The 17,387-nt window shown below is 37.6% G+C and overlaps 1 protein-coding gene across 2 annotated transcripts in view; it reads right to left on the reverse strand.

Moving 5' to 3' along the window:
- Window positions 1-305: 305 nt before the first annotated feature.
- The window catches only part of OLA1 (Obg like ATPase 1), a 189,932-nt gene continuing 172,850 nt past the window's right edge, over window positions 306-17,387 (reverse strand). For both annotated transcript variants that reach the window (XM_056110333.1, XM_056110334.1), the window contains exons 8-11: window positions 7,353-7,493; window positions 6,569-6,665; window positions 4,374-4,496; window positions 306-813 (exon numbers count right to left, since the gene is read on the reverse strand). In XM_056110333.1, the coding sequence (XP_055966308.1) occupies window positions 712-813; window positions 4,374-4,496; window positions 6,569-6,665; window positions 7,353-7,493 (463 nt within the window). In that variant the 3' untranslated portion in view covers window positions 306-711. The remainder of the gene's footprint in view (window positions 814-4,373; window positions 4,497-6,568; window positions 6,666-7,352; window positions 7,494-17,387) is intronic.

Raw genomic sequence — 17,387 nt, forward strand, 5'->3', positions numbered from 1 at the left:
TTTTTCTAGCACTATTTTCCTTCTTGCTCACAGTCACCTAGGCGCTATTCTTTGAAACCTCATGGCCATCATCCTTCACTAAATGTCCGTCTACAAATTAATTTTTTTGAGACAAATCCCTGGCATACCATTCTTCTGATTCCCACGAAATACTCACTTTTAAGATACAATTGCAGCTGCCCCCCACTGCCAGTTACTGTGTCATCCACGCGCCTTAAAATTCTGTAATCAGCAGCCGCCAGGTGCCGTATCGCATTCAGCACACCCCAGCCAGTCAATACAGACATCCCCAAACACACCCAGGCTGGTTTTGTCGAATGTTTTATTGAGTGTCGACATCTGGAGTACTGTAAAACATGCATTATCTGTAGATTCAAAAAGGAGCAAGCCACATTGTCCTCACTGTCAAATGTGTCAGGCTTGGCATACATGATGGAGATTAATGAAGTATCATGAGAGTAATATGGTTCCTGAAAAGCGCCTACAATTTGGAGTAGGGTTTTAATCATGTGAAAAGCAAAGCTGTTCACATTTAGCAAACTTGCACTTCATCGGAGGTACACAGTATCTTAATTTTAAAACAAAAATAATCTGTTTGTAGAAGATCCATCCCCCCAACTTTATTTGTCCCTTCACTTTTCAGAAATTTTAATTAAAAAAAATCATATGCCTTTTGAAGGTTACACTTTTTATCTGAACAATAAGTACAATTTATTTCTTCTTCGGTTGCTGAGGTGTATTAAATTTGAAGAAGATGATATCTCCATCTTCAACAATATAATTTCTGCCTTGTTGTCTGTACTTTCCAGCAGCCTACAAAAATAGAGAGAAAATGAGTTATTATTAAAAGCAAAACCAAAAATAAACATAAGGTCAATGGTAAGAGTAGATACAAAAAGTATTGCTTGCTGGGTCACATTAACAACAACAACAACAAAAAGACACACATCCCAAAGTATAGGAAGGTATCTAAGTTCAAAACTAGTCTCAGAGAGAAGAAAAGTATTTCTGATTTGGGCAGAACTAGATTTTCCATATATACATAATCATAATGTATTCTCCACTAAATTGTTGGTATATAAATGTAATTATACCAATATCATTAAGTTTCATTACACGCTGTTTATGGTACATTCTGATGTGTCTGCAAACATCTAGCAAGTCACTGTAACAAAACAGATCAAACCATGCGGGGGGAAGACTACAGAACTAGTCTAAAGCTGTTTTATTTGCTTACTGGTAACACTGGCTATGTACCCCCACCACCACCATCAAGAAAAAGAGTCTACTGCAAAGAAAACAAACTATTATTAACTGTAATGTACATATTTAAAATGATTTCCTTTTCATTTAGAAATGTATTCTGAAGAATGGTCAAAGATAGAGGCATCAAGAAACCATCATGCAGTTTATAGACTAATGGCCTCAGTTACTAGCAGACTCCAACAGGTTGGGGCTGCAAAGACATTTTTTTCACTTGTAAATTAAGTCAGCAAAGCAACTGATTCCACCTGCTGGTACGCAGCTAGAGATGTGCAATGCACCAGTAATCCCAAGGCAAATAAGCAGGGATTCCAGAGATGCAGACTCAGCCTGGTGCATGGTAAACACACCTCCCCCAGGGCATAATGGGCTCTGCGTACACATCTATGCACACCCCACATGCAAGTGCCATGCTGTCTGAGGCCCAACGGTCCCCCAATGAGAACTTCATCTTTTTGCATTTCTAAAACTGCACTTCCAAAAGACCTGTTAGAATGTTTCTAGAATACAAAACCTTGACTAACAAAGTTAGTCCTTCCTTTTGAATATATTAATAAGAATATTAAAAAATGAAATCCTACTTATCAGAAACCAACAGTAATGAAGATCATACATCTGAGGTTAAAATGAACAAACCAGATCACAGAGCCAAAATAAACATTTTCAGCAATACATACAAAAACTTTTACCTACAAGCAGTATGTGCTATTAAAATAAAGCCAATTTTTAAAGAGCCAAAATAGAGGCTGGAACAATAGTACATGGTTCTGGTTTTGCATTTGGCCGACCCTGCATGCCTTATGGTCCCCTGAGCCCCACCAGAAATGATCCCTGAGCCAGGAGTAAGCCCTAAGCACCATCAGGTGTGGCCCCCAAAAACAAAATGAAAAGCAACAATACCCTAACATTTTAAAAGGCACATGCACACTTATATGATTTTTGTAAAGATGTGTGATGTACGAAGGCTATTTGCTACTTTTTTTTTTCAAGAATCTAAAGCCCAAGGTTATAAAACAATATAGACAACACATATCCAATACATATTGAGGTGACATATTAATGTAAGTTTATATACTTTGTTACCACTCAAGTTTACTATTAATTAAGGGTGACAGTGTTCCTTTAAATTCTCCTGAGACCATTTAATCCATTTCCACTGCTATCAGAAACACTGGTTGGAGAAAAAAATCAATACCCATTTGTGAATCTTGAGTATGTATTAAACAAGACACGTCTAACCAGTTCATTTGCACTTGAAAGCAGCCATCTGTAGAAGCCAGCTTTGCCTAAGCAGATATGATTGCTAATAATGTGATATCCCTGTAGACTACAAAGCCCACACAGAGCTATTCAGTATATAGTTCACAGCACTGGCATTAAATTAGTTATGCTGCAATGGCGTTAGAAACACACACACATACACATATACACAATCTTGCTCTAAACCTAAACCTACTTGAAAATATGCAAGTAAATATTTGGTGAATAAGACAGCATAATATAGCAATTGATAAATGTCCTATTTTTACTTGGGAGTTCAAAATTGGAAATACTAGTCTTAGAGATTAAAAATCACATAAAATACTAAATGGGGTTCTAGGCTGAAAACTCAGAAGTCGATCTTTTCCAGCTCACAGTATAAAAGCTCCCAATTAGTGGTGAGCATTTCAATAAGCAGGAAATACTATTTTACTCCATATTATAAAGTAACACTATTGTGTTTAAGAAAGAGTTACAATTTATATCTTTTAAGTTTATTATAACATAAACATCTATTAAGAACTGGTAAAATGATCTTATATGAGAATACAAAAAAAGCATCTGCTGAATTCTAATGGAAAAAATATTTATATCTTTTTGTTGACTTTTGGGGCCTGCACCTGGCTGAGCTCAGGGCTTACTCCTGGCCTTGTGCTCAGAGGTCACTCCTGGCAGGCTTGGAGGACTATGTGGGGTGTCGGGAATCAAACCTGGATAAGCTATGTGCAAGGCAAGAGCTCTACTTGATGTACTATTGCTCAGCCCTGGAAAAATGTTCTATTTTTAAGAAAAAATATACACTAATATGATGTTGAAAAACAATCAGATTTTAAGTTCAGTTAGTACTTAATTATTAATATTTGCATACCTGTCAATATAGATGATGCCACTGAAATTACTTTGTTTAGTTGTAAACTTTTCCACTATTTAAAAAGAGTAAGGTTCTCTCTCACTCCACTGAGCTAATTATATACTGAGGTTAAAAGGTTTAAAATTTAAAAGGTTAAATCCCCTTCTTGGATTCCAAGAGTTCTATTAAAATCTTATTGTTCAGAATGATCATTTCAAAAATAACAAGGACAATAAACCAAACATAAAACACAGTTTTTGGCCTTTATTTCAAATTATGATAAAGTAAAGGTTAAATCCTCCAGTATGTTCTGTGGAAGTCCTCAAATATTAAAGACAATGAAGTATTCCCATAACATGTCTGCTTAAACACTTCACCTAATGATTAGAGAAGATATTCTGCCTAGATTTCATTAAAATCCAACAGCCAAATGAAATTAAAAATCATTTATCACTCATGTATAACAATGCTTCACTATTAGTGGCTGCAAATCAAATCAAATCACACTTATTAGCTAAAATAAAGCACAACTTTGGACCTGCCCTCTAGTGTTGAGAAAGCAAATCAAATTCTCAAAGAACTTAAAAAATATTATCAGAAAGTTTCAAGACAAGTTTTTATTTAACCAAAATTCCTGTGTCCATCCTTGAATTAATGATAAGGTTATAGATGCTACTTCATGTATACTTTCCAAAATTCAGTTTCAAGAAGGATAATTTTCACTGGTCATCAGTGAACAGATTCAAATAAATTATGTTATTTATAATTAGTTAAAACTAGTTTGTTTTTGTTTTGGTTTAGAAAGATACTAAATTACATAAACACATTTTAAAAACAATTTAAGATCATATAAACATCCACAGCGAAGACCCCAAGCCCTAATGACATCATTATTTTATTTTGGACCACATGGTTTATAGCTGTTGTTCATCTGATCATGAGTCTCTACACTCTACATCGGTAAAAATGGTAATAGATGAAAACTAGATAATACAATTACCTTGACCGCATTTTCAGAACCTTCTTCTTTAAAATCTTCGTATTTCATTACTTCAGCCATAATGAATCCTTTTTCAAAATCCGTGTGAATCTTTCCTGCAGCTTGAGGAGCCTTCGTCCCTTTCTTTGAGAAGAAAGACCAGAGAAAACTAATTGCATTTAAAATGACTGATTGTAAGCGTGGAGTTTCCTTTCTCTGATCTGCAGTTGGGCTCGACCTAAACTCAGTTCAGACATCAGTTACGATGTCAGGTGTACAATTAGCACATTTTCAATCCTGGGCACTACCTGGGCAGCAGATTCAGCACAAACAGACCAGGAGATATTAAAGAAGCATAGCTTTGTTTTTCCTAACAATCATCCACAGTTTTATTGATTTAGACATAGTGTTCAGGTTTGGGTGTAGATTTCATTTCGATTTTCTATTCTTTACAGTGGAAGAAAAAAAAGGATTTTAAAGTAACTTTCAAGTTGAATTATCAAAGGTTTTTTAAAAAAGATAAAAGGGCCTTTTAAAAATCTGGCTTATCAAAAGAACATAAAAATCAATACATAAAATGACATTTTATGGCATTTCCAACAAATCATTTAATGCATGCTCAATAAATAATTTTTAAATTCCGATAAAATTTTAATACTTTTTTTTTTGAAAGGTAGTGGTGCATTGACACATTTAGGATGACTAGTACATCCTGCCTTAAGCATCATGAAGGAAAATTCAAACTGATCCAGGATGAAAAATATCTTATAATTACCCTGGATGTTAAATTACAAGGACATACATCCAGACACATATAAGCATGGAAAGAAATCTGAGAAATAATGGTGACCTAAAGGCTGCTTAATAAAGCATGTTAAAGTGATAAGGAGTCTGACACTACATAGCACAGTTTTTACAATAAAAGATGTATTGGGTTAATATGGCTAGTCACTGATGCTTACCTGACTAAATATCTTAGCACATTAAATCATGGATACTTACAATCAGTCTCAAGATAAACCAGCTTTCACATTTTCAAGCCCAGAATATGTTTACTTTTCTGCTGCACATACTTAAGTTTAGGAGTTGTAAGGCCTTATAAAATTAGGCAAAATAAATTGTGGCAATTTGTTTATCAACTCAAATTTGCTTTGACATTATGTTGTAAGTCTATATAAAAGGACCTTGGCTAGAAGTCAATCAAACATATTTTTACAAAGGAGAGAGGCGATAAAAGAAGAGTGAACCTCACGTTTACACAAAGCATTTAACATTATGTTGAACTGCCTCCAGGTTCCTTCCCATATTAAATAAAAATAAATGTAAAAATAAATTATAGTAGTCAGTGAAAATAGAAATCATAGCAACGCTAAAATTTATCATATAGCAGATATGAAAAAAATAGTAAGAGATCAAATAAGATAATAAAAAGCATTTCTAAAAGTTCGACATGATTTTTATTACTCAGTAACACTATTTGGAACCACATTTATTTCAAAAATTTTCAATGGTACTTTATTACAATATATTTACATTTAAAAGCAAGCCATTACAGTTCACTTTCTATTGTCCGCTGGGAATAAATTAATCATTCTTTCTGATCATAATAAGTATCTATTAATATTTAAAATACAATATCACATTTTAAAAGAAAGATTGAAGATTTTCATTGCATAAAATAAACACTACATCTATGAATTCAAATAAAAAAGGGCATAAATACTACATACTGAGTTTAGCTCTTTGAGCCCAACTGTGTATCTATGAAGAGCATAATGATGTCATATTGCTTTTATTGCTGAAAATGTAATCTGAGAAAAGCAAAGGAGGAAAGAACCACCCGCAACCCAAACAAACTTAGCGAATACAAAATGAAAAGCAACATCAATTTCACTGCAGACAAACCCAGTCACACAGATTAAGCAAGCACAATACTGGTGCGTCTTATCTCTGACCACAGGAGGAGGGTAGACAGATTCTACAGGATGAAGAAATTCAGACTATGTAATAGGCAGAATCAATTGTTACCTGCCTCAATCAATGCCGCTCCACTTTCACTGTTCAGCAGCTCACAAATAATTAAAGTTATCCTGGACAAAAACCTCATCTGTAATGACTAGCTAACCGCCACCATGACAAACTTCAAAGTCAGTGATATCAATCTGAATTCAATAGTGTGGAACTGGATATAGCTGATGAATAAGTATGAATCTTACCCTGATGGTCCATGCACGCACTTCATCTGGGCCTGCAGTGAAAAAGTATTCTAGTTGGAGTGCTGCAAACCCAGCCTTAATGATCTTTGGCAAAGCGCTGAAATAAAATGAAACAAATTCACTCAGCATATAAGTTGACTGTGCTAGAGATCAGTATAGAGCTAAAATTATTCATTTCAAGCAGAAACTGTTAAAGAACCATAGTAGTAAATGACCTTTCATCTCTCAAAATACCTTGAAGTCAGAGAGCAAATAGCGACTGCTCAAAAGTCCTCTCTGAAACTGGTTTTAATTGTGTTCATTTGAACAGATAGATCACTTTGAATTGTTAATATTAAAAAGGAGAAGAAAAACTAGATCTACTGATTCTGTTTTGTCCAAGATTGTTTCCAAGAACACAGGTCACGGAAGCAAAATCACCTGAATGAAATCTACAGCTTAAACAATATATTACTGTTACTCTGAAAAAAATTAAGGCAACTGATTCATCCCTTCCCTTCCCCCACTGAACATGACGAAAGAGTTTTGGCGATCATTCCTTCTCAAAAATATACATAACTAATACCTATGTTATAATTAAAACACTGTACGGAGATGACAGATGACAGTTAAAAACTTAATTTAAAATAAATCTTTTCACTCTGTCTCATGGTAAAGAAAGGAGAAGATTCCCTCTTTATAATGGTAATTACTCTGTCATTTATTATTCTATCAGCGCAAGCAATTAAATTACTGCAAGGAAATAGTTGATAATAAAGTGTAGGGAAAATGAATGCTAATTAACCTTTGTGTCATGTTCGCTTCCAGATACTTCTGTCTCTCCTCAGCACTCAATTCTTGCAACTTGAGTTCCAAGGCCCCACTAAAAGGAATGACCAAGGCACCTGGGTCATACTTGTCCACCCACTCTTTAATTTTTATCAACCTGTAGACAAAAAAGGGCACAACATTATCTTGTAGTGCATGCATGACTGTACCACATTCATTATTATCAAGTAGCACATACATATTCATAAGAATTGCACGGTTTTATGATGCCATCTTTTTGTGTATAGCTTTCCAAGGTCAAGGCATTAACAGGCAGCAATTGCTTCAGGTATACGCCATAATATTTTACTGTAATCTAGTTTTACTTTAGCATATCAGCTATAGGAACCATTAGATAAATATTTTAAAACTTTTTAAAGTTATACCAAATTGCTCAGTATTAACACCTGTGCCCTTGAGTAAATCTCAATTCCATGATTATTTTGATTTACAAAGTAAAATTTTAAAGAGCAAAAATATAAAGTTCTATTTGTACTGTACAGTAGTAATTATACTTAACAGTGCCAGCCAATTTTGAAGGCTCTGTGGCAAATAGATAATCTAGATAATCTGCCTCATCTAGAATTTATAATTCTGGCTAGTTTTAACAGGGTAGATTTAGCAAATCAAAATAAACATTCCTAGAAACACAGATATATAAACCTGGATGGTCAAGAACACACTGTTCTTATGAACCTTTCTTTTGTAGAATCATGATTAATAGAACCACAGAGGAAATAAATTCCTTTAATTGCAAAAGTGATTAGAAAGCTAAGCTGGTTAGGAAACTGATACCAAAGTGACTCCCCCCCCCCCCAAAGCAATGGAGTATTTTGGCAAAGCAGAGGTTAAATATATATGAAATAAGCGAATGAACATATTAACCAACTTCGATCCTTCCAGTCTGCTGGTTTTTTATTCCTTGGCTGGTCACTGAAACAAAATCTCAGTTTCCACATCTATAAAAGTGGAAGTAATATGGGGTCAGAGTGACGTACAGTGGGTAAGGCATTAGCCTTACCCACTGTGCACGTGGCTGGCCTGACCTGGGTTCTATCCTCCCACCCTATATGGTCCCCTAAACCCATCAGAAGTGATCTCTGAGTGCAGTTAGGAATAAGCCCTGAACACAGCTGGGTGTGATTCCCCCTCCCCAATCCCATTCCCTGAAGATAACAGCACATATAGAACCTTAAAACAGCAGTGCCTGGCTAAACAAATAATTACCAGTAGTTACTTCCATTAATTTTTGCTCTCAGATAATCAGCAGAGATGTTTCTGGCTCAGAATCAGGTTTAAAACAGGCTCAAAACAGAGTTCGCAAACACATTAAAAATTCTGTGTATACTGTATTCTTATAATATAGTTCTACTGGCAAAATAAAAATAAACGCAAAAGCACCCCCTCCCTCCAAAAAACCCGATAGAAATCCTTTAAATAATCAACGTAAATATCTCTTTAGGGAAAAATAAACATAAGAACATAACTGCAAATTCATCAACACCTATCAAAGAAAATGAAGGGGGATCAGAGTTATTAGAAAATCAAGAATATGGCCTACTGAGTAGAATTTACGGTGGGATAAGGGAATGAAAAAGCCACACAATAGTTTGCACATGTTTATTACACATGGTTAATCTATAATTTTCTTATTTAATACTTTGGCAGTGGTTTTTGATCTTCATTTTTTTTCTCCTTTTGATCACATCCTAAAAAATCCTAATATTTTGTTTAGAATAAAGTATGTGTTCTTTAAAGCATAAAATCCAAAGGGGATAATTTATTCCTACCCAATTGTTTTTTTCTCTGTCAGCCCAGACTTCCAGAGGCGAGCTCTAAGGTTAGGAGTCATGTAACAATGCAGGATGTCAAACACCCCATGCCACGCCTTTGGGCTGTCTCCCCAGTTCCCAGTCTCCCCAGTTCCCAGTACAGGTATTTTCTTATCGGATTATGAAGGACGGTTGAAGGAAAAAAGAAAATTTTAACTTGATAACTTGTGTCTAGTAGTAACAGTACAAGATTTTGTGTTCTTCATAGACTTACAGTATTCAAATGAAACTTACAGTATTCAAATGAAAAAATTCTATGTATACTGTATTCTTACAATACAGTTCTACTGGCAAAATAAAAATAAAAACAAAAATTTTAAAATGTTATCATTAATGGTTTAGTTGTACATTATACAACTCAGAACCACATTTGTAATTTAAAAAAAATCACATACAAATACAGATTCAAACAGACTCATGTGAAAAGATAATATGAGAATACATATACATTTAATTTCATAAATAGAGTTAATACTAATAAAACTAGTACTGTAATCAAACAACAAGATAAGAAATAATTACCTTGGCTAAAACATCAATTCTGAACAATAGTTCTACCCTGTCATTTGAACAGCCTTTCCTGCAGGGTCTTCAGAGGGATTATTTGCATTCCTCAGGTGTTCTATTGTACAATTCAGATGAATAAAGACTTACAAATCATTCCTCTACCGCCAATGTGAGACTTTGATCTGGTGAATACACTATTGTACCTTAACTATAATTGGCAAAAAACCTGACAGTGTAGAGCATCACAAGCTTAATAACAAAGGAGAATATCTCAAAGTGTTGACAGATGATCTTCATAATGCAGAAGCAGAGCTGGTACATTTTGCAATAAATGAGCACTAAGGTCTAAAGGTCTCTAAAGTGACTGACATCAGACCTGCTACAGCCTCACGAAAAGAAAAAGGTATGAGAGCCCTCTCCGTCAAGTGAGTTAGGCTCTCTGCCTGCAAGCTTCACTTCTGTGACTTTCACTGTCACAGAAAACACAGGAAGATGAAAAGTGAGGTAGGTTCTTTGGTCGTCTGCTTCACTTTTGTGACTTTTACTATCAAACGAAAGTGAGAAATGTCCCAAGCGATTTTTAATTACATAGCTGAAACAAGACCAAGGGTAATTTGGGGGGGGGGGGGGGGAAGAGGAAAGACATTCGAGATTATAAACTGCAAAGCATACAGTAGGTCTGAGAGTTACAAAAGTGAGATAATGAGGCCAACATCACAAGTTTGAGCTCCACTGGAGCCAGTTACCTTTTGCGAAAAAGTCCATCTATTCTATTGCTACAAACTATACATACCCCAAACTATAGCTGGTCATGGGTACTACTCTAAAAGACAGTGGAGGTGGGTGGCTGATACACTGGTGATGGGTGTAGTGCAGAGACACTGAATTCCCGAAACACTGCTATTAAGAGTATTCTAAGGGCTGAAATGATAGCACAGCGGGTAGGACACCTTGCACGCGGCTGACCTGGGTTCAATTCCCAGCATCCCATATGGTCCCCTGAGCACCGCCAGGAGTAATTCCTGAGTGTAAAGCCAGGAGTAACCCCTGTGCATCGCTGGGTGTGACCCCAAAAGCAAAAAAAAAAAATTATTCTAACACATAATGCTTAACTCAAAAAAAAAGAGAAGAAAGTGTGCTATTGATATATATGATATATAGAAAATTTAAGTTGAGCTTGGTACCAATCTGAGGAAAATAATTTCAAGTATAGGGGTTGGAGTAATAGTGCACTGGGTAAGGTTGATTGCCTTACAAGTAGCCCACCTGGGTTCAAGTCTTGGCACCACATATAACCCTTTGCTGTGCCCCCATTCCAACAAAAAACAGACCAAAAAAAAAAAAAGGATTTTCAAGTATGCTGTCAAATAATAATCCCCAATATGTTAGCAAATGTCTGAAGAAAACTACCCAGGTATTAATGATCAAGATAACAATGATGTTATAGAATATCAAATTATATGATGAAATAATAATAGATTCCAAAAAAAGTCAAAATACAAAGACTTTCTTAGTATTCATTTTGAAAATTCAGATAAACAGATTATATCTTGATAAGGGGCTAGGGCCATAATTCGATGAGTGAGAATGAAGAGTAACTGCCAATGATTATATTTTTTTCCTCCTAGTAGTAATTCCTAGCAAGAAGGGAAAACAGACAGTTTTAAGACTTAAAAAGATGAGGCCTTGAGAGAGACTGGGAGGCTGTGATCAGTCACATTCTTTAAAATTCCATTTAAAAGATCTATCTGTTCTTTTGTGCTAACAACTTTTCTATTTTTTAATGTTTTTTTTTGGGGGGGTGCGGGGACCGGGAGCCACACCTGGTGGTGCTCAGAACTTACTCCTGGCTCTCTGCTCAGAAATCACTCCTGGTGGTGCTAGGGATAGAACCTGGGTCGGCCACATGCAATGGTTTACCTGCTGTACTATCTCTCCAACACTTGTAACACTTTATTCTTGTTTAATGAATTTGCCCCTCTTAGTATTTTAAAGCAATTAATGAGAAGCCCTTTCATCTTGCTTGAGTTAGTTCTAGTTTCTTAGTTCTAGCTTTTCCCTGTTCCATCTGTTATCTGCCAACAGCCTCATGATGGCTGATGCCTATGCACGTACTGTGCAGTTATATCTGTGATCATTTGGCTGCAAGAGTTATACTCCAAAGGAGCCATGGTCCACAATGAGCTGCATCTAAGGAGTTGAACCATGGCCATTTCTTTTACGGAGAGATCCACAGAGCGTCTTGGCTTTGGATCATTTTTAAATTTTTAGGCTTGGTTCCCCTGCCACCCCCACCCCACCCAACCCTGCCACCACTCCAATAGATTACTGATGATGCAATATACACAGTTCCCTCTCCTCACCAGTAAACATAAGGAAAACATGTGTTCTGAAGTCCCTGCAGTGTTAAAAAGATTTCAGATTCACAGTGAAAATAATCAACCAGTCAAGGCGGTATTACAATAGTTTCTTCCTCTGTAAGATATAATTATGCCTTTTAATTTTTTAAATTTAAGTTAAAATTTAAATTTAAATTAAAAAATTAAATTAAAAAATGCCTTTTAAATTTTAGTAAGCCTCAAATTTACAAGAATCTCCCACCTGGCAATGCTCAGGGCTTACTGTGCACAGGGGACCTTATGGGATGCCGGGGATCAAACCTGGGTTGGCAACATAAAAGGCAAATGCTCTACGTGCTGTACTATCTTTCCAGCCTCACTACTCAAAGGTTTCCTAAACGGACAACAGGTGGGTAAATTCTTAGCTCATAAGCTGTGATTACAGGTGCTGATTAGGGTCTCCTTAGCCTTATTGTACTCATCTGCAAACTAGTCTAGGTCAGTAGTTTTCAACCTATTCTGGGTTCCCTAGATTGAAGGGACTCCTAAGATGTTAGGAGGGAGAGTGTGAAAGGCAGGAGTGGAGAAGGACAGGAAGTGGGTGGGCTTCTAACACTCTTATTTTATTCAGAGTTACACCATTCTTTTCGGAGGGGGCCACATCTGGCAGAGTTCAGGGCTTACTCCTGGCTCTGCACTCAGGAATCACTCCTGGTAGGGCCTGGGGAATCATATAGGGTACTGGGAGACTGAACCCAAGTCAGCTGTGTGCAAAGCAAATATCCTACCCACTGTACTAAGGCGCCAGCCCAGTGAAAAGAAACTTTCAAGTTATGGCCACAAATTTATTTTCAGCACCTCTTAAATAGTTCTGATAAGCAGATGCTCAGATAATGCTGGCTGGATCAAGGAATAGAAATGAATTAAACTGAAATTTAATCTACAAAACACTAGGAAGGTGAACATTCAAATGTGATTCTTACAGAGGTCAGTTACCACTCACTATCAGAATCCATCTTTAGACAGGAGTGAGCCAGAGACGACTTGACAGATGGATATTGGCTAGTATGATGATGAAGAATCATACCAACAGAACCTGGGGGAAGCATACCAAAATTAGGTAAAACTGTGCAAACAAAAATCCTTATTACAGTAGGGTTTTCATTCCCAAGTTAAACCTGTGGCTTGGACTAAAGAATTTCACTGTCTGTAATAAACACCAAGCCACTACTAACCACCTCAAAATGGCGACACGACACAGATGGTACATCACTGTGAATGCACCAAGAAAAGCACCTCAAAGCTTTCCCAAAACCTTCAAAGTTACTATTATAATCTGTGTTCACACTGAGTGGGCACAAGTAGAGTAAATGGATAGATTTTTTTTTAATACACTAGAGAACTGTTTCTCAAAATAAGTTTTTATTAACCCAAGACACAAGAAATCTGTTAGTCTAAAAGCAGGATTTACAATGAATTTACACAGTATATACTCTAAGAACCACTGTTTTTCTTTTTCTTTGTTTTAGGGCAACACACCCAGCTGTTCTCAGGGGACCCTCCAGAGTGCAAGGAATAGAACTGGATCATTTGCTTGCAAAGTAAGTGCCCTACCTGCTATACTCTGTCTTTAGCCCCTATTTTCCAAATTTAATTTTATTTAATTTTAAAAAACAAGGGCTACTCGGGCTGCAGTAATAGTACAATGGAGAGGGTGTCTGCCTTGCATGTGGCTGACCCGGGTTTGATCCCTGGTATCCCATATGGTCCCCTGAGTACCACCAGGAGTAATACCTGAGTGCATAGCCAGCAGTAACCGCTAAGCATCACCAGGTGTGACCCAAAAAGCCACCCCCCCAAAAAAAAATTAAAATAAGGGCTACTCCTGGCGGTGCTTGGTTCAGCAAGGTAGACCTAATGGTTTAGAACTGAACAGGGGGCAGAGAGGCGTGCAACTTCAACTCTGGCAGTAACTGAACTTAGTGCTTTGGCATACAGTAGGCACGTATGAGTGTCATCACTGGAGCCATCTCTCTGGTACCGAGTCACCATTTTTTAATCTCTTCCCTTTCTTTGCAATTTCTTATACTAGATTTAGGAATACTTTGTAATTAGAACTGTCATGAGGTATGAAACCAATACTTGCAGCTTGAAACTACCAAAACATAAATTTAGAGCTAGAGCCACAAGCCTCAATTTAAAGATCATGGGTGAAAAATGTGGAAGGTGGAGCCAGAGAAATAGTACAGAGGTTAATGGGCATGTCCTGAATGTGGCCAATCTCAGTGTGATTCCTGGCACCCCATGGTCTGCTAAACACCACTGAGGCACACTAACTCCAGGCCTCTTGAGTACTACTTGGAAGTTGCCCAACCCAGTGAAAAATACAAGTAAAATAAAATATGTTGATAAAATGTGAACAGTATTAAGACAAGAGACTTTTACATTCACACTGCTTAAGAAGAGGAAGAAAGTTAGAAGTCTACCTTTGAGGGACAGAGGATTACACAACGGGTAGAGAGCTTGCCTTGCATACAGCCAACACAGGATCAATCTCCACCATCACATATGTTCCCAGAACCCTGCCAGGAATGATCCCTAAGCCCAGAAACAGGAGTAAGCCTTGAGCACTGCTGCATGTGCACCCGCCCCACCCGCCCCAGCAATCGACATAAAATAAAGACTATCTTTCATACCTTGGGAGAACTGGAGAGAAGATGCTTGTGAATGAGAGCATGTATGGGGTTGGGTGGGGAGCAGACACTGAAATTCATGTTATATGCAGTGTTCCACAGAAACATGGCACCATAAAGATGACAAACACTGCAGCACCAATTTTTCTTTTTCATTTTTTCTTGAGATTGGTCAAGTTTGAGAAAGGCCTGTAACAATAAAAACTAACCTGATAGGAGGAATACATTCAACGAAATAAGTGCACTATGCAAAATCTAGAAAGGAAGACGAATTGCCCTCCAAATTCACCACAATCCTTATCAACACTTCAGCTTTTCATTTCTTTTGTGCAGAAATGAAAAGCCCATCCTAAAGTACACGGGGAAAATTGTTGATAGCTAGGACAATTAGAAAAAAAGAACAGAACCAGAAGATGAAATATATGAAAATACATTTCATATATTTATGAAATATCATAAATCGTAGTTTTATGATATATTTCAAAACATATCATAAAACTACAAAACAGTAACCAAGCCTATGTGGCAGTGGCATTAAGGTTAGACACACAGACCAACAGACTACAACTGAGAGTTCACATTATCTATGACAACTGCTTAAACATTTTTTTAAAAAACTGGAGTAAAACCACATAATATAACATTGACCATTCTAGGCGTTGGAGAGAAAGTACAGTGGCTAGAGTGCTAGCCTTGCACACAGCCAATCCAGGTTTGATTCCCAGCACTCCATGAGGTTCCCTGAGCTCCGCCAGGAGTGATCCCTGAGTGCAGAGCCGGCAGTAAGCCCTGAGCACCACTGGGCACATGGACCCCCAAAAACCAAGAAAAAGACCATTTCACTTTATAATGTACAGTTTGACAGTGTTAACTATATTCAAACTCTTGTAAAAGATTTCCAGAATTTCATCTTGTAAGACTGAAATGTCCTACCCATTCAATATCACCTCCTGTCTCTGTCCCAACCTCAGGCAACTATTACTCTGCTTTCTCTTTCTTTCTTTCTTTCTTTCTTTCTTTCTTTCTTTCTTTCTTTCTTTTTTTTGCTTTTTGGGTCACGAGGTATAGGGGTTACTCCTGGTTCATGCACTCAGGAATTACTCCTGGCGGTGCGCGGGGGACCATATGGGATGCTGGGAATTGAACCTGGGTTGGACACGTGCAAGGCAAATGCCCTACCTGCTGTGTTATTGCTCCAGCCCCACTCTGCTTCCTTTTTCTATAAACCTAACTACTTAAAACAAAACACTTTAAAAAAAAAAAAAAGGCCTGGAGCAATAGTATATATAATAAGTGGGGTGCTTGCCTTGTACACAGCCAGCCCAGGTTCAATCCCTGGCACTCCATATGGTCCCCTGAGCCTGCCAGGGGTGATCCCTGAGTACCACCAGGTATGGCCCCCAAACAAAACAAAATAAAATTTAATTACAGTTTAGGTAATGTGGTCATGATACTGTTTCAGTTTATGGTACTGATATGTAAAGTCACTGCATCTTACCTCAACTTTACGACCATAATCTTTTAAGTAGAACTTGAGTTTTGTCTTATGATTATTTCACTTGGCATGAGGCGCTGGAGAGTCTTTATCTGTTACAGAATGACAGATAGTAATTGTCTTTCTTTTTACTTATTCCATCCCACCTCTCTCCCCCCTAGGGGGTGGTGAGGGACTTGATGATGCTCAGGGATCACTCCTGATGGTGCTTAGAGGAACCATACCTGGTGATGACAGCGATCAAGACAGAACAGCAGTATAGAAGGAAAGTGTTCTGGCCCCTCACCTTTACTTTTTTTTTTTTTTTTTTGCTTTTTGGGTTACACCTGGTGATGCACTGGAGTTACTCCTGGCTCTTCACTCAGGAATTACTCCTGGTGGTGTGCCTCACATTTACTTTTAAATTTATTATATTATTTTTATTATTGGTCTTGAGATCACACCTGGCAGTGCTCAGAGGACAATGCAGTGCTGGAGATCAAACCTGGACTTCCTGCATCCAAAGCCTGCTTTCAGCCCCTTGAGCTATCTTGCTGATCCAGAATTTCCTTCCTTTTAAAGCTGAGTAACAGGTCTAGAGGAACTGGACAGTTCAGAACATCTGCCTCAAAGGCATATGGTCATGAGTTCAAATCCAGGTTCTCACATGCACCATGTTCCATCAGGCAGCTCTCTTGTCTGTGACCTCCCTACAACTGTGAGTGATTTATGGTCACTTCACAGCCAGGTGTGTACAAACCACATTTAAAAAAGGGGGGGGGGCACTTCAGTGGGCAGTGGAATTGAAAAAAAAATTGTGGGAGTGCCTTGTCCATGAAGTGTGACTTCTGATGAGCATGTGTGCCAGCACCACAGCAACTCAGGACACCTGGGCCTCAACTATGAGTGGTCCCTCCAGGGAGGACGTGTTCAAGTACCAAAAGAAAAGGAGTGCAAGGCTCAGGCGGTACCACTGCTCAAGGATGCATGTGCCCAAGGTGCACCACTGGCAGATAAGCCCTACTCATACAGCAGCAACACGGAAGGGAAGTTCAGGGAGAGGATATACAATGAAACTCACAAAAACCAAGCGAGTAATATGTTATTGTCTGTCTGCCACACACTACTTACACCTTCAATTACAGATAAGCATGCAGCGGCTTCCCA

Source organism: Sorex fumeus, unplaced genomic scaffold, assembly GCF_029834395.1.
Source record: "Sorex fumeus unplaced genomic scaffold, SorFum_2.1 ptg000009l, whole genome shotgun sequence".
Lineage (NCBI taxonomy): Eukaryota > Metazoa > Chordata > Mammalia > Eulipotyphla > Soricidae > Sorex > Sorex fumeus.